Source organism: Triticum urartu, chromosome 4, assembly GCF_003073215.2.
Source record: "Triticum urartu cultivar G1812 chromosome 4, Tu2.1, whole genome shotgun sequence".
Taxonomy (NCBI): domain Eukaryota; kingdom Viridiplantae; phylum Streptophyta; class Magnoliopsida; order Poales; family Poaceae; genus Triticum; species Triticum urartu.
In genome coordinates this window covers 74,139,070-74,154,753 of record NC_053025.1, presented here as the reverse complement: position 1 = coordinate 74,154,753, position 15,684 = coordinate 74,139,070, and the positions used below count along the sequence as shown (strand labels likewise).

The 15,684-nt window shown below is 43.0% G+C and overlaps 1 protein-coding gene across 1 annotated transcript; it reads right to left on the bottom strand.

The window, feature by feature from the left end:
• Window positions 1-396: 396 nt before the first annotated feature.
• LOC125550752 (protein ZINC INDUCED FACILITATOR-LIKE 1-like) lies at window positions 397-15,470 on the bottom strand. Its single transcript, XM_048713834.1, has 17 exons — window positions 15,161-15,470; window positions 6,284-6,324; window positions 6,028-6,088; window positions 5,809-5,911; window positions 5,616-5,718; window positions 5,491-5,544; window positions 5,337-5,399; window positions 5,207-5,256; window positions 5,054-5,129; window positions 3,706-3,906; window positions 2,926-3,013; window positions 1,742-1,827; window positions 1,549-1,656; window positions 1,252-1,296; window positions 1,080-1,168; window positions 878-921; window positions 397-693 (listed from the first exon to the last, which is right to left on the bottom strand). Exons 1-17 carry the CDS (start codon window positions 15,357-15,359, stop codon window positions 590-592), a joined length of 1,515 nt encoding a protein of 504 aa, XP_048569791.1. The 5' UTR covers window positions 15,360-15,470; the 3' UTR covers window positions 397-589.
• Window positions 15,471-15,684: the final 214 nt, after the last annotated feature.

The following is a 15,684-nucleotide window of genomic DNA, read 5'->3' as shown; positions in this document are numbered from 1 at the left end:
CTAAACACATTGAAATTGACTATCACTTTGTCAGAGAAAGAGTTGCTAGAAAAGAGTTGGAGATTCGGTTTGTATCCTCAAAAGAACAAGTTGCAGATGGCTTTACAAAAGCTTTGTCCACAAGACCGTTTGAAGAGTTTAAACATAATCTAGACTTGAGGAGTTTAGATTAAGGGAGGATGTTAAAGTATATGTTGGTTCGGTCATGAGGTGGACCGACCAGACTCTCCTTGATGTTCACGATAGGAATAGAGTTACTGGGGAGATCTTCTTGTTTAAATCTTTCCCAACCTCTTATCCTTTCTCCCTGTTAACCTCCCGTTGTAATCGTCTCTGGTTGTTGGGTTGTGCGCCACATCCTATAAACCCTACGAGGGACTCCTCGACAGATCAATATAAACCATGCGGGCTCCTTGTCTAGGGGTTGAGACGCTTTACCCATTGCTTAACAATGTTACATACAAAATACAGGTAGTACTTAATCACCTCTATCCTGGTTCAAGGGCGCCTTAAGCGTTGCGGGTGCGGGACCCATGAGTAATCAACATCTGAGTTATAATCCAAAACTTCTAGAATAATAACTGAAAAGCTAGTTTCTATCATACTGCTCTGGCACGGCGAGGAAGGGTTTGAACGTGAGGACAAGTCCAAGGAGCTCTATCATGTTCAGCAGAAAGAACACCATATGATCACCTGTATGAGACGAAAGTGGAGAAAAATTATACAGCAGTAAAAACCTCGCAAGATCTATCAAGTCTCAACTAGTTAAAATGTTAAAAATAATATCTAAAGCAGACCGAGGATCGAAGAATAGCTGCATTTGGCAATAAAATGTATGTTATGTGAAATTTCCTCAAAAAAGGATAACAATGTTTACCTGGAAGGATGAAAGTATGTTGGCGTTTCTGCGCCCATGAGAACCTGCATACATTAAAGACATGTGAACTTCTGAGCTTCAAATACATTCAGTTTAAATGTGGTTGCCAAAGTACTAGCAGTGTGAGCTAGTATTAAAGTTTAATTTGCCTTGTAACATATAAAATATTTTTTAGAAGCAATGAGGAACAAAGAATACTCACACAATGCCGGCGCCTGCAGGAGCAACTGCCTTGAAAAGGGACATTGCAGTCATGGCTAATCCATTGGCTGCTCCTCTTTGGTCCTGAGACTGTTAGTAATTGCATGGTCATTAGTGCGACAGATATCTAATATAAAATGCATTGAATCGAGATTAATCTATGGTTTCCATACCACAGCGTTGTTTTGAAGGATGAAGATGCTTGTAATGATGGTAGCCTGTTATAGTAATCATGAGGAACATTATTAACATGAGATAACTTTTAGTGACCGCCGGACAAATAATACACATTATCTGGTTTTCTCATCTTAAAATAAAAAATGTTACAAGCCACAAACATGTACTACTCGTAAGAGGCGACCAAGCACTAATGTAGAATTTTCACATTTATATAGTTGCCATCTACTCAGTCAATTCTGAAACTTAATGTAGTAATAAGGATTTTGAAGTGAGATAAAAGGAATACTCACAGAAATATTATTTTTTAAGACTGATGCAATAGTCAGAATGATTGATAATGCAGCTCCTGAGAGGTATGTCATATAGGGATAGGTGAATAGAATAGGTATGCACAGAGCCTGCAAGGTCAATCACAATAGTCAATATATGCAGTCAGAGGATAGGAGAACTTCAGCAATTAAACAATAGAAGTTTTTTACTCACGGCTGCGATTTGACAACATTTGATCGGTCCAAGAACTTTATTGATGCGTGGGTATATGAACATTTGATACACAAGCAAACTGCCACCTGAAATGGACGTACGATACTGACAGTGTTGTTATCACAGAAGGCTGGCTCTACTGAAAAGGAAAGTTAATACCAAGGAATATGCTTGAGGAAAAGAACTTAAAGATAGATGCTACTAAGTGTGTACTATGTTAGTGAAATATGGTTGATAATGCATCCAATTTTAATGTACTTCGAGCCCCTTGCCACTGCGGCACTGCCACATCAGAGATTGTATGTTTTCGACGGCTCTTGGGTTGCTTCGTGTTCCATGTGATGTTTCACATCTCTCCTTTGTGATAGCAATGATTCTATTCAGATTGCCAACGATCCAGTTAAGCATGAGCTAGCCAAGCATATTGGCATGGAAGCATTGTTCATGCACTCTCACTGCCAACAGTCAACTATTCGTTTCATTGTTTGCAATATGTCCCAACCAACATAGATTCAACTGCCAGATTTCTTCACCAAGCCCCAAACTAGAGAACAATATCGGCTTCATATTCTCAAACTCAATGTTTCAGATCCACCTAGAGCTTGATGGGGGTGTTAAGAGTATTACTCTTGTATATCATGTATACGTTAGTTTTAGGCGCAGAGTAACCCATGAGGCCTATGATGTATCTATCTCTCTATCTCTCACTACAATAGAGAAAATCGATTTGTCCATTTCCTATTTTGTCTAACGGTTAAAGCTCACGTTGGGCCCAAATTATTATACTTTTAATTGAGTTGATTACTCTCGGCTGCTAGAACATTTGAACAAACGATGAGAAGATTCCATCATTAACACAGATGGAAATGGCTACCATTAGCAGACTTTTTTCGAAAAGGTGGTTGAACTCCTAGCCTCTGCATCAAGCAATGCACACAGCCATATTATTATAAGCGAGGTTGAACCTAAGATGGAAATGACTACCATTTGCAGACTTGAAAGGAAGAATTCCTAAATAAAGAGTTGACCATGTCCTAAATAAAGGTGAAAACTGAAAAGCAAAATAAAGATACGCGATTATTTTGTACTTTAGTTACTGAATATTAATATACACCACAGTGGAGTTCTTCCATACTGTTCCCATAAGAAAATAGATACTTGTCAAAGCACAAACAAAATAATACCTGTTATTCCGAGCGTTTGGCCCACATCTTGGGACGATAAACCTAGTCCACCATACTTCTTGTCACTTTCAGCCCATAGAGAGAACACCTGAAGTTGATTTCAAATACCATGGTTTCTCAAAAACAAGCTGGAGTTTATTTGAAATAGGTTGTGTAATAGCTATCAGAAAACTAGAAAAAAAAAACTGTGTTAGCAACCAAATATATGATGGTACGAGAAATCCAAGTCATATGTTAGCACAGAGGTTGAACAAGTAAAATACTCTAGAGCGCATGTATGAATTGGAGCAACTATACACTCAAATTCTCTCTTATGATTGTCCCAAGTAATTACCATCATCTACACTAACATTGAACTACTAATACATTCTTTCTGAAGTTACAAGTTACTTTGTGGTAAGCAAGTTTTTAATGTTAGGGCATCTCTAACTGTAAAAAACATTAATTTGCCGTTGCAAGTTGTATGTTTTATTGTACTTAAGATCATACCTATGGTGCATATTACACTCAAAAAATTGTGTTAAACATCAAATATCACGTCTCTTATAAAATTGTTCAAGGGCTCAGCTCAGTGTAAACCAAGAAAAAGTTAACATTTGACATTCACAGATATAGCTACCGTACACACATAGATATACTACAGAGAGCACATTGATTCTGCTCCTACTAATTATTCTCATTTTCTACCATTCACCACAAGTTTATTTAAAGCACAAAAGGTTGTATGCTTTTCTCTTGGAAAACTTCAATTCCATGAACTAAATAAATAGAAAATAATACCTCTGTATAAGCCATGTCATGATAGGAGAAGATACAATAAACAATTATGGAAGACATCAATGGCCAATTCTTGAATAAGCTCTTCTTGGTATCTACACTGTCACTTTCTTCGACCTTTTCTTGCGGATCAATCAGATGGGCCTCCAAAGCATCAACACTTTGTTTGCCATTTTCACTGGCCTTATGCTTGTGTAATGTTTCCTGAAATATGTCTCAAGATATATTACAACAAACGGGGGAATAATCAACATTAACTACAAAGAGCATCATCTTTTCTACAGTATATGGAAAGTTAAGGTTCCCTTGCGTATTATAATTTTTATGTGGTTTGTTCACAAGCAAGTGATCCTCACCAAAGATAATTTACTAAAGCGACGTTGAGTAGGCAGTGCACGATGTTGTTTTTGTGATCATGATGAAACAATACAACACCTATTCACAGATTGCCCTCTCGCGAAATTATTTTGGCGAACGATTCATATAGCCTTTAACATTATTCCTCCAGTTAGCATTGAATCGTTATTTGGGACGTGGTTAGCTGGAGTAGACCATATTACTGCGTCTCGTATTTGGATTGAAATATGGGCGCTTATTTGGGCTACATGGAACTGCAGGAACGTCATGATTTTTAACAGACAACACATCTTAAAGTTTCTGCAGGTCATTTTCAGGGCTACGGATCCGTACGTGGTCCTTACTCACACCTACAAACTCCAGGGAGCCTTCGGTTACTGGGTGCAACCAGTAGGAGATGGTAGCACGGGTTATATTCAACCGGCTTGGATGGGGGTCTCATAATAGGATAGGAGTTTAGGGATCTTGTCCTATTATACATACCGGTTGTGGTATTGAGTTCTATTTTTCTTTTTTGCTCCGCTTGCGAGCTGTAATGAATCTAAGACCTTGTGCTTTTTTGAGACTTTTAATAAGATGGTGCATGCATCGCTTAGATGCAGAGGCCGGGGGCAAGCCTCCTTTTCCAAAAAAATATTTTTTCTACAGTATCATGTCAGATTCAATGTCCTGCCACTAGTTACTGAAAGGAAAGAACAGAAAAGAGTCGCGGACTTGGTTGTAGAACCACATTCAGAAAATGTTGAAGGTCAATTATATTATATATGGCCTTTGAACAAGACATTTGAAAATATTTGGTTCTGGGATTGCCAAGAAAAGTATGTGAAGAAGGTACAGCAAGACTTATAAATATAGAATATCTGTGTACATGCCGACAATATAAGGTTTCCTGCAGGCCACATGAAGTGGCGAAAACATAGCAAATGTAATTACGAAGGTGCAATTAGACTGACTGCATAACCAAGGAAGCTAACACCATTTGAATATCACATACCGGCATCCATAGACAGCCTGTCAGAACAACGGCAGCAAAGACTGATGTGCATAAGCATGGTAAGAAGTACGGGAACCTGACAAGTTTCACCAAAAGTAAGTATCTGCAGAACAATTATCTAGGATAATCTAATTTAGCAACACAAAAGGATACCTTCCAAAGAGTGAGTCAGGCGAAAAGATATTTGGATATTTTTCTGCAGGCTGCCATAAAAACAACCAGGTTAGTATACTAATAGGATGACAGTTAAGTATATCATGAAGTTAAATTTTCTATTTCATACCAGTGCAAGGTAGCCTCCAAGAGCAGGACCAATGATGAGACCTATTGCCCATGATGTGCTAACCTGAATTGCAATAAAGTGACAGAAAAACTAAAAGTACTGAAAGTAGATATGTTATAACTTATAAGTGCATGGGTACACATGACTATCTTACAAGTGATAGTGCTAGAGCTTCATGTTCGGGTCGGCAAACTTCAATAGAATAAGCCTGCAAAAATCAGGCACAAATTCGTAAGGCATACACAATCTGACATAAAAAGTGTTTGAAATTCGACATACCTTTATGGGTCCGAGTAAGCCATTCAAAGCACCCATGAGAAACCTTGTAGCTATCGCCATCCAATAGGTGACACTAAGCCCAAACAAAGTATTAAATACTACCCTGAGATGTTAACAAGAATCAAGTTAGAGACCCAACTAATAAAATAGGAGTTGAAATAGAGGAGTAAATAAGAGGCTAAATGTTACAAACACGGAGAAAACGCTGAACAGAATAACTGGTTTTCTGCCAATACGGTCTGCTGCTATTCCCCAAATAGTTGCAGTCAAAAATCTTCCGAACATAAAAGAAGCGCCTGAAATTTTCCAATGAAAACAAAAACTGTCACATTTAGTAATCATGCAGTTTAATCATTGAATCATGCGGCTCAAGTAATTAATCATCCAATCAGAACTTGTTAAGAGAATTCACCTACAAACCCAGCATAGAACCCAATGTCTTCTGTTCTTTTTGCAACATGCAAGTCTCTTATCTGTAAAGAAGTAGGAGATAGTATGAAAAATATTATTATTTAGCAACAGATACATCAGAGATGGGTATATGCATGGATAAGAAAATATAAGTGAAACAAAGTGAAATGTTCAAAAAAAAAAGCAAGAGTGCTATTTCTTCCTAAACAGTGGCCATGTAAGTATCAAACCAAAACAAGTTGGATAATAATACATACCATGAAGTACAAGTAGGGGAACAGTGAAGATATTGGTAAAGCTGGAAAAGCCAGAGGAAATATTAGAACCAGAAATTATGTCCACAAAGAACAGTACAATCACGTAGATGGTTACGTTTATTCCTTTTTTCCACAAAGGACATCTCATTCCCTATGATTTTTCTACCCTATGAACCAAAGAAAATTCATTGGAATGAGATGACATGTATTCAAATCCTATGAATAGACATAGGAAAGGAGATGTCCTTTGGTTCACATCATAGGATTTTCCATTGAGTCTAGGCTAATGTTTATTTTCCTACGAAATCTGAAGGACATGAAGAATTCCTCCATAGGTTATTCCTACATAAAAACCAAAGGACTCTAAAGAAATGTTTCCTATAAAAATCCTATCCTATGAAATTCCTACAAAATTCCTCCAAACCAAAGAAGGCCTAACTGAGTTAGTTCTGCAATGTTGACTTTGAACTACTACTTGATAGACATATTCCATGGTAGTCAATAAAATTCAGGTAAAAACAGTTAAGCAAAACCGAACCATTCCAGTAGTGTAAAAGACCTCATACAGTTTTTCATTATTATGGGCTTGTTTGGTTGGAGGCCTAGCAAAGATTTACCTGGCCTGAACGGTGCTTGAGAACAATCTGGATGTTTTTTTAACACAGTACAAACGCCAGAAATCCTGAAATAAATCCAGAAATAATGCGAGCACCAGGACTTAAACCCTGGTGGGCTAGGGATACCACTGCCCCTCTAACCATCCAACCACAGGTTGGTTCGTACTTCTTATTTGTTGTTGTCTGATAAAGTTACATGTAATCTTTTTTATAGACTGACAAAGCAATTAATTGCTAGCCAGGCTCAGGACATGTGTCAAACACACCAACTCGGGCTAGCCTGACCAAGCATCATTTTTCACTTTCCCAGGCTGAAGCCAGGCTCCTTTTTTACCCAGGCGTGGAGTCGTGGATTCCACCCAAACTAGCTCAACATATTTTCACATATAGGGAACAGGTGGTACTGACGAACTAGGGTATTCCTCCCGCGCCATTGTTGGCAAACAAGTATCCAACCAACCGATTCATCCTCACCATCCTCACTAACCACGCCAGGACCGAGATCAATGGCAGCCCAATGCCACCTTTATCCGCCCGGATTGTTCCTCAAGAACCGGACCCTACCGAACGGAATGGTAAAATGCGGAAGCGAAATGGACTTCACTCTGTTAACCACCCAGGTCCGTGGAATTTCCCCCTGCGTGCGCAGACATTGTCCATGAAGAGGACAAGGAGGAGGAAGGAAGCCAACGAATTAGTAAGCATCTGAAATCGACCGCGTCGTTCCAAGCGGAAACCTTCTAGGCGGCACTGCATCTTTGTTGGGATACCAAATATAGCGCCAACTCAAACCGCTGCCATGGAAGCCAACGCAGATGACATCAAAGTGAGAAACGCTGCCATGGCAGCCACTAGGACAAACCGTGAAGGGAGGTGCGTCATCTGAAGGCCGTCTCGGCTGGTTTAACCCATTAGGAAATACAGGGGTCCAACTGGGTCAACTACACCAAGACTCGGGCTAACACGTCATTTGCAACTACTTAAGGAGAAGAGGAGCGAACGGAAAAGGCACTAGTGGATCAGGCTTGGATTGCAACGGCTTTTCTCTTTTATTTTCCTTTCTCCTTCCGCTGCCATGGAAGCCAACGCAGATGACATCAAAGTGAGAAACGCTGCCATGGCAGCCACTAGGACAAACCGTGAAGGGAGGTGCGTCATCTGAAGGCCGTCTCGGCTGGTGCAAACCATTAGGAAATACAGGGGTCCAACTGGGTCAACTACACCAAGACTCGGGCTAACGCGTCATTTGCAACTACTTAAGGAGAAGAGGAGCGAACGGAAAAGGCACTAGTGGATCAGGCTTGGATTGCAATGGCTTTTCTCTTTTATTTTCCTTTCTCCTTCCTCAAGAACTACCTACCAAATCATGTGATCCGTATGAACCGTAGGAAGTGTATCTATGAGTGAATAGATCAAGTGGTACATAACCTCGTGGTATCAGAGACCACTTACCACCCTTCCTCTCCTCCCTAGATCATCATGGACACCTAATGAGTCCAATTTATGTGATAATTTTGCTAGATATTTTGTGCCTACATGTAGGCTTTGTCAAATTTTACCGTGTTCACACACCTCTTTTTATTGATAATCTCTCAGGTAATGCTTTTTGGACCACTTAGCATAATATGGAGGAGATCCCCAAAAATGGTACTGAAATCACGTATTTAAAGTGATAATCACCTACCATAAATGAATCAAGTAAGGAGACCAAAGAAGGAGTAACCACTGCACCTCTAGAGCAAAGGACGGCGTTCCATGCGACGCACCTGCTCGCATGGGCGGTCGTATGAGGTGCCAGCGCCGCTGCCTGGTCGACTACTTCCACCCCATGAAATTGGATCAGGGATCAGACGCCCAGAGAGAACAGAAACTTGTCCAGAAGGCAGAACCCTAGCCTCCGGAGATCATCCGGAGGAGGGATTGGCAAGGAGAAGAGGGTCATCTTCTCATCAAGCACAAGGGGACTACAACATCATCACCACTATCATCGTCATCAACATCATCACCACTGTCATTGCCATCATCATCCACATCCTTATGATTGTAACATCAGGAACCCTAGTGGATCATCCTGTGTGCTATTTGTATCATCAACCCATGTTTGTCATCACCTTTGTCATGATGTTTGTTGTCTCCATGTGTGGTTAGACCCCTAGTTCTCGGGGATCTGGATGAACCTTGGTATGTGTAGGATCTGAATCGTTATTTTGGATATGAGATCCTCTGTTGAATGCTTAGTTTAATAACTTCATTATTGTTGCGAAGGGGCCCCACTCGGCATTTTTGCCTTATGGCCACAAAGTATATCACTGTTGTTGTAAAGGGCTAGGATGTGAAGGTAATTCAAGGTGACAGTAAAAACCTTTGCTCCTAACCTTTGCAATTGACAAGGGAGTTACGGAGAACCCTTAGAGAGGTTATGTCCATAGGGTAAACCCTTAATTTATAATGAGTTGTAACCCTATGGGGGAGACTATGATGGTGGTGTATGTGGCATGAAGTCTACCTCGAGTAGAATGTGTTCTGTGGCCGGCTCCACCCAGCATAATCGTCAAGAGGCTGAAGTATCCATACTATACTATGCCCATGCATAGGTGCACTAGAAACATATCAATGGGGATTTCGGACTTCCTGGGAACACCGTACTCCTCTGTTGTTCCATCAGTCACTCTAGATACTGTTCTTTATTTACTTTTATGTTATTTACTTCAAAGTTTTTTCCACTACTCAATTACAATTTATTTCCTCCCTCACTTTGCTTGAATTCCACAATTATCTGCAGGCATAAAATACATAATTCACTACAAGAGTTAAAAGTTTGATTTCCGTGCTCCCTATGGGATCAATACTCTTACTTCGAAAAAGTTACAACTAAATCCTGTGCACTTGCAGGCCATCAACATCCGATGATGTGTCCACACCCACCAGATCCTCATCGGCACCATGGGTCCAGCTCTGAAGGTCTACCTCGACAAGCTTCACTAGGATTCCAAGGAGGACACTACCAACATCATGAAGCAGCTCAATGCGCAAGCATCCCAACTCCGCAACCAGTCGTTGCAGATCGACGATCTGCATCACAAGAAGCTAGATCTGGAAGCTCGCTTCGCCAAGCTCGGGGTCATCGGTTGCTTTAGGCGACGACTCTAGGAGTGCCCCATCCTCGTTGAGTGGAATGACAACACCGCATCCGCCGCTCACCGTGCGGGAGGCATTCCACACATAAATCATCCACGATGAGAAACATCTCACCGGGGACTTCCGTTGGTGACCCCAGTGTCACCGACGGCACTCCCGGTCATGGGTATGCATCCACAACCCATCTCTCCTCTGTTCTCGCCGCCATAGGCCAGCCACCACCCTCCATGAGCATCCCCGTCTTCACTGGTGATAACCCGCAGCTCTGGAAAACACTATCCAAATAATATTTCCAAATGTGTCGTCACCGGTGATAATCCACAACTCTGGAAAACACCATGCGAACAATATTTCCAAATGTTCATAGTGCACAAATCCTACTGGGTACCTATGGTTGTTCTGAATTTTTTTGAGCCTCCTGGTATCAGGCTTCAGTCTGTACAGAAACACATAGCCGATTTCATCGAGCCTTTCGAAACTCTGATGAACCACCTGATATCTTGTTCTAAGTGTACTCACCAATATATACTTTTTCCTCACTCGCTTTGTGGAGGGCCTTCAATCGGATATCCAGGCGGTGGTCTTGGTGCAACGGCCACCGAATCTTGACGCCGCATGCTCGATTTCCCTACTTCAGGAGGAAGTGGCCAATAACGAACCTGCGCATGCTATGTACCAAGCACATCATCTGCATTCAAGTGCGATGGCACGCAACAGTGTACCCTAGTTCTTTCCACAACTAACAACACCTGCACCGATTGTTGAAGACCGTCGTCGCACTAACGTCACTCGTGCTAGCACGGACAACGGCAACAAGATTGCATCTCTCGCAACTTCCATCAAGCCGAAGGGCCTTCATTTGAAATGCGGCGAACGATGGGGAAAAGACCACACCTGCCATCCTACAATCCATATGCACATCATGGAGGAGCTGCTTGCAATGTCCAGTCATGAAGAGACTCTCGGAGAAACACCACCTACATCGCCTTCCAGTGATGAATAAAATTTTGTGCACAGTTTCGCGCCAAGCGATGGATGGCTCCTCTGATCTGGGCGTTCTCCAATTGCATGTCTGGATCCGGGGTCATGAAGTGCTTCTCCTGGTGGATTCAGGAAGCTCAACATCCTTTATTGACAGTAAGTTGGTAGCTAAGCTTCAGGGGGTCACACCTTTGCAAAATGCACGTCAAGTAAAAGTTGCAGACGGAGCAATTCTTGAGTGTACCACATACATACCTGCTGTTCTTCGAACACATAAGGGCAGGTGTTTGTCACTGATTTCAAGATCATCTCACTGGAAGCATATGGCATGATCATAGGCATGGATTGGTTACTGTTGGAATCATTGCATGGAAAACAAAAAAATTCTATGCACACGCAATAATCTATTCATGGAGATGCATAGCAACGAGAGGAAGAGTGTGTCTACGTACCCATATAGACCGTAAGCGGAAGCGTTTCACAACGCGGTTGATGTACTCGAACTTCTTCTCACGTCAACCGATCAAGTACCAAATGCGTGGTACCTCCGTGTTCTATACACGTTCAGCTCGGTGACATCCTCCGTCTTCTTGATCCAGCAAGACGGTGAGGTAGTAGATGAGTTCCGTCAGCACGACAGCGTGGTGACGGTGATGGTGAAGTAATCTCCGCAGGGCTTCGCCTAAGCATTATGAAAATATGACCGGGAGTGTAAACGGTGGAGGGGGCGCCGCACACGGCTAACAATTGATCTGGTGTTTACTAGGCGTCCCCCTCCCACATATATATAGGTGGGAGGAAGATTCCTTTCCCTTCCCCCTTTCCTTCTCCTCCTAGGCCGGCCCATATGGGGGGCGCACCAGCCCTTTGTGGCTGGTGTGTTTCCCCTCTTGGCCCATAAGGCCCATATCTTTTGCCGGGGGTGCCCGAAACCCCTTCCGGTGACCCGATAAGTACCTGGTACCCCTGAAACACTTCAGATGTTCGAATACCATTGTCCTATATATATCAATCTTTACCTCTTGACCATTTCGAGACTCCACGTCGTGTCTGTAACCTCATCCGGGACTCCGAACTGGTTTATGCCCACTTCTGAGCCCAGGCTCAACTGCACCCGCGCTGGCAAAAAAATTCAAAACAAATACTAAAAAAATCCAATTTTTTTGGGTGACAGATAATTTGATGCGTGAGGTTCGCTTCAATTTTCAAATCATTTGGATATCTGAGCAGCTCTCCGCAAAAAAGGCCAATTCGAGGTCTGTAAAAATGTTAACTATTCACGCACTGTTCTGACCCGATTTGTCTTTTTTACTCAGAGCAGCTCAGATATCCAAATGATCTAAAAATTAGAGCGAACCTCATGCATCAAATTATCTACCACACAAAAAAAAATTGGAATTATTTGAACTTGTTTTGATTTTTTTTTCTAACCGGATACAGATGAGTCTGAGCACCGAAACAGGCACTTACAATCTTCTTCCTTCATGTCTCATCTCAAGATTCTCTTTATACGGTAAGCTCTACCGCCATTATCAGGACCGGTCGCGAACGCGAGATCTGCGCAGGGGCCTGCAACCACGTTATGATCGGATGGGCGGAGTGACATCGTGCACTAAAGATATCTTTATTCACGTACGTGTCGAACAAAACTCGTTTCTTTTTATGTATGAGAGAAGTTATTCACAGTCGGTGAAAGGAGAAGAAATGGAGTATATACGAAAGACGATTTAGGGCTCAAGTCACGAAAGCACAACATCATCTTCAACCAAACCCCACAACCATCTTCGTGTGTCCGAGCGGGTAACCGGGCAATACCCGGACAAAAAAAAACTCCAATGATGCTTCCGGTACCTAGTCCATTTGTTCCGACTGCCCAGCAGCCCCCAAAGCCGGTCTATATGCGGGCCGGAATTGGGGCCGTCTAGACCCGTCTGCCACATCGAACGCAACACACCAGAAACACTCCAAATCCTTTCGAATCGACCCCTGGCCCCTTGCCCTAGGCATGCCCTCTTTCTTTCTGTTATGGTTGTGTCCATGCCGCGCCCTCCCCATCTTGCCCCCACCTGGAGCGTCGTGGTCCAGGCGGACAAATGAGAAGGGGGAAATGAGGGGACGTTGTTGCTCGGGCGAACAAATGAGGCTCGGTCATCTCCTGTCCGTGAACACGTCCAGAAATATCCGCAAACATATCGAGGGCCCAATTAGCCACTACAACTAGAGATGCTCTAATTGCCAAAATGCGTTTTTTAATAATATACACGGTTCACAATAGAATTTCTTCTGTTCATATTGCTCGTTTTGGTGTTGCATCCTACCGTGTCTTGCACGGTCGCACGTGCGTTTGGAACCTGTAAAACTGCTGCTTTTGCCGCTGTGCGGCTTAAAGAAATGTTCAGGTGGGTTGTTTTTCCTCGGCAATCTTTTAAAATGTCCCAGGGATTTTTTTTTTGATTGGTGTCATTGTAGTGCTCATCTACTAAAAATATAATAAAGTTGGAAGAGTGCTGCAATGACTTGAAAGCACCATAGCGATAGAATATGTTCTCGATAGACTTGATAAAGATATCTTATGATGCAAATGGCACCCTTTAGATGCTATTCTGTGCTGTCAATGCATAACTGGGTAACCAAAAGGTTAAAAGAAAAATAAAGAATTGTATTGATATTGATTTTTTTCCTGATAAATGTCGATTTTATTAACTTCGGAAATGTTAACGCACACACGTGTGGGCGTTTGTATCTCGCCCACACGCGTGGATCCGCGTCCGTTTGTGAGCGCACGAATCTTGGCATGTTTGTAGTGCCACGTAGGACTGCCTGGTGTGTGGACGTTTAGCCGGTCGCCCACACGGCCGTTTCACCATACAGGAGGGGCTGGTGTGTGGGCGTTCAGCAGTTCGCCCATACGCCACTTTGCACGCACACACAAGGGCTAGTGTGTGGGCATTTGACATCTTGCCCACACGCCCTTCTCCTCTCCCACACCCAAACTGCTAGTTGCCATGTGTTTTTGCACTGCACATGACAACTGCCCCTAGTGTGCTTTTATAAGCAGGTGGCAACTCTCTTTTTTTACCCGAGTTTGCCATGTGTTTTGCAGGGTACACGACAACTGCCTAGTGTGCACGTAAGCAGATGGCAACTCTCTTTTACCGAGTTGCCATATGTTTTTGCATGGTACATGGCAACTGCCCTAACGTGCATGTACATGGCAACTGCCCTAACGTGCACGTAAGCAGATGGTAACTCTTCCTTTTTACATGGCAACTGCCCTAGCATGCTTGTGAGCACATGGCAACTCTCTCAACTGCCTAGTGTTAGTATGTGACAACTCCTAAAGTTATGAAATCATGGCAACTACATTAGATCAGACCATACATGGCAACTGCAGTTGAGCAACCATGGCAACTGCAGTTGTCCGACATGGCAACCGTAGTTCAGCGACATGGCAACTGCAATTAAACGAACATGGACGAGGGTCTGGACCATGGCAACTGCGGGCGCGCGGTGACCGTCACGCGTGGCGTGCGGGACCAGGAGGCACGAGGCCTGACATACGGGCGTGTGGGCGTTATCAACTTCGCCCACACACACGCGTGTGAGAGGGATCGGGAGGGAAAAAAGAGGCGTGCGGGCGCTAATTGTTTTGCCCACATGAAGGTGTGTGGGCTGTTCCTCTTATACACCACACAAAATGTGTGGGCGGACTCCCTAACGCCCACACGTGTGGCACTTATCGGCGTCCATTAACTTTCATATTCTGAATCCCAAGTAGAAGCAGCTAGGTTCACCAACCTACTGTTGTATACTACTCAATCTGTTTAGAAATATAAGATGTTTTAATATTTTCATGAATCAAATATACATAGTCACGTTTTAATGTGTTTATTTATTCATTTTAATCCAAAAGAAGTTTATATTAAAATATCTAAAATATTTTATACTGTTAATAAGGGTATGGGCTACCAGTTCATGTATATGCAGCCGCGCGCGATAGATTAATGGATGAATGCTGGATATATTTCGGAATCAAATCAATCAAATAATCAGAAGAGGTACTTTGCATCAATGAATCAAGGTGCAGACGGGGATCTAAACTAGCGATGTTGATTGATGGAGTCGTAGTAGTAGCACTCACCGGTGCTTAGGGTGATGACCCATACGTACAGGAAGCTGCTGTAGGGGATGTCCGGGTTCTCGGCCTTCCTCCGGTCAATCGCGCACCCGGGGCACCCCTCCACGTACAACACGCCGCCGGCCCTCTTCTCCAGCAACGGCACCGACGACTCTGCTGCCGCCTCATGCTGTCGCAGCTCATCGTGATATTGCTCCTCCATATTCACGATGCTCACTGGCCGCCGTGTAGTGATGCAAGGGCAATGGCTACCTACCAGCTGCCTCTCCTAGGGGCCGGCGGGGGACTAGTTCTCTCGTCGCAGTGCTGGGAACCCAACACTGGTTTCTTATATAAACTGCACGTGCTCGGGGTGGGTGGGAAAGAGGTTGGTTGATGTTTGTTTTTTGGGGGATTTCCTTTCTAGGTTAAAGAAGGTTGATTGCCGTTTCCATAACTAGCGTGACATCATTTCCAAAAATCTTTGAACAATCATGGGGGAGAGTCCACCCATGAATGCATTACTCAAAAGGACCACGAGTGGCGAG

What these genes read in the sequence shown, in the direction of transcription:
- LOC125550752 (XM_048713834.1), bottom strand. Translation starts at nt 15,359, where the DNA reads ATGGAGGAGCAATATCACGATGAGCTGCGACAGCATGAGGCGGCAGCA. An exon ending in TCCCCTACTTGTACTTCATG is followed by an intron (nt 6,089 to 6,283) that starts GTATGTATTATT and finishes ACTTCTTTACAG; the next exon opens with ATAAGAGACTTGCATGTTGC. An exon ending in CCTGACTCACTCTTTGGAAG is followed by an intron (nt 5,130 to 5,206) that starts GTATCCTTTTGT and finishes GAAACTTGTCAG; the next exon opens with GTTCCCGTACTTCTTACCAT.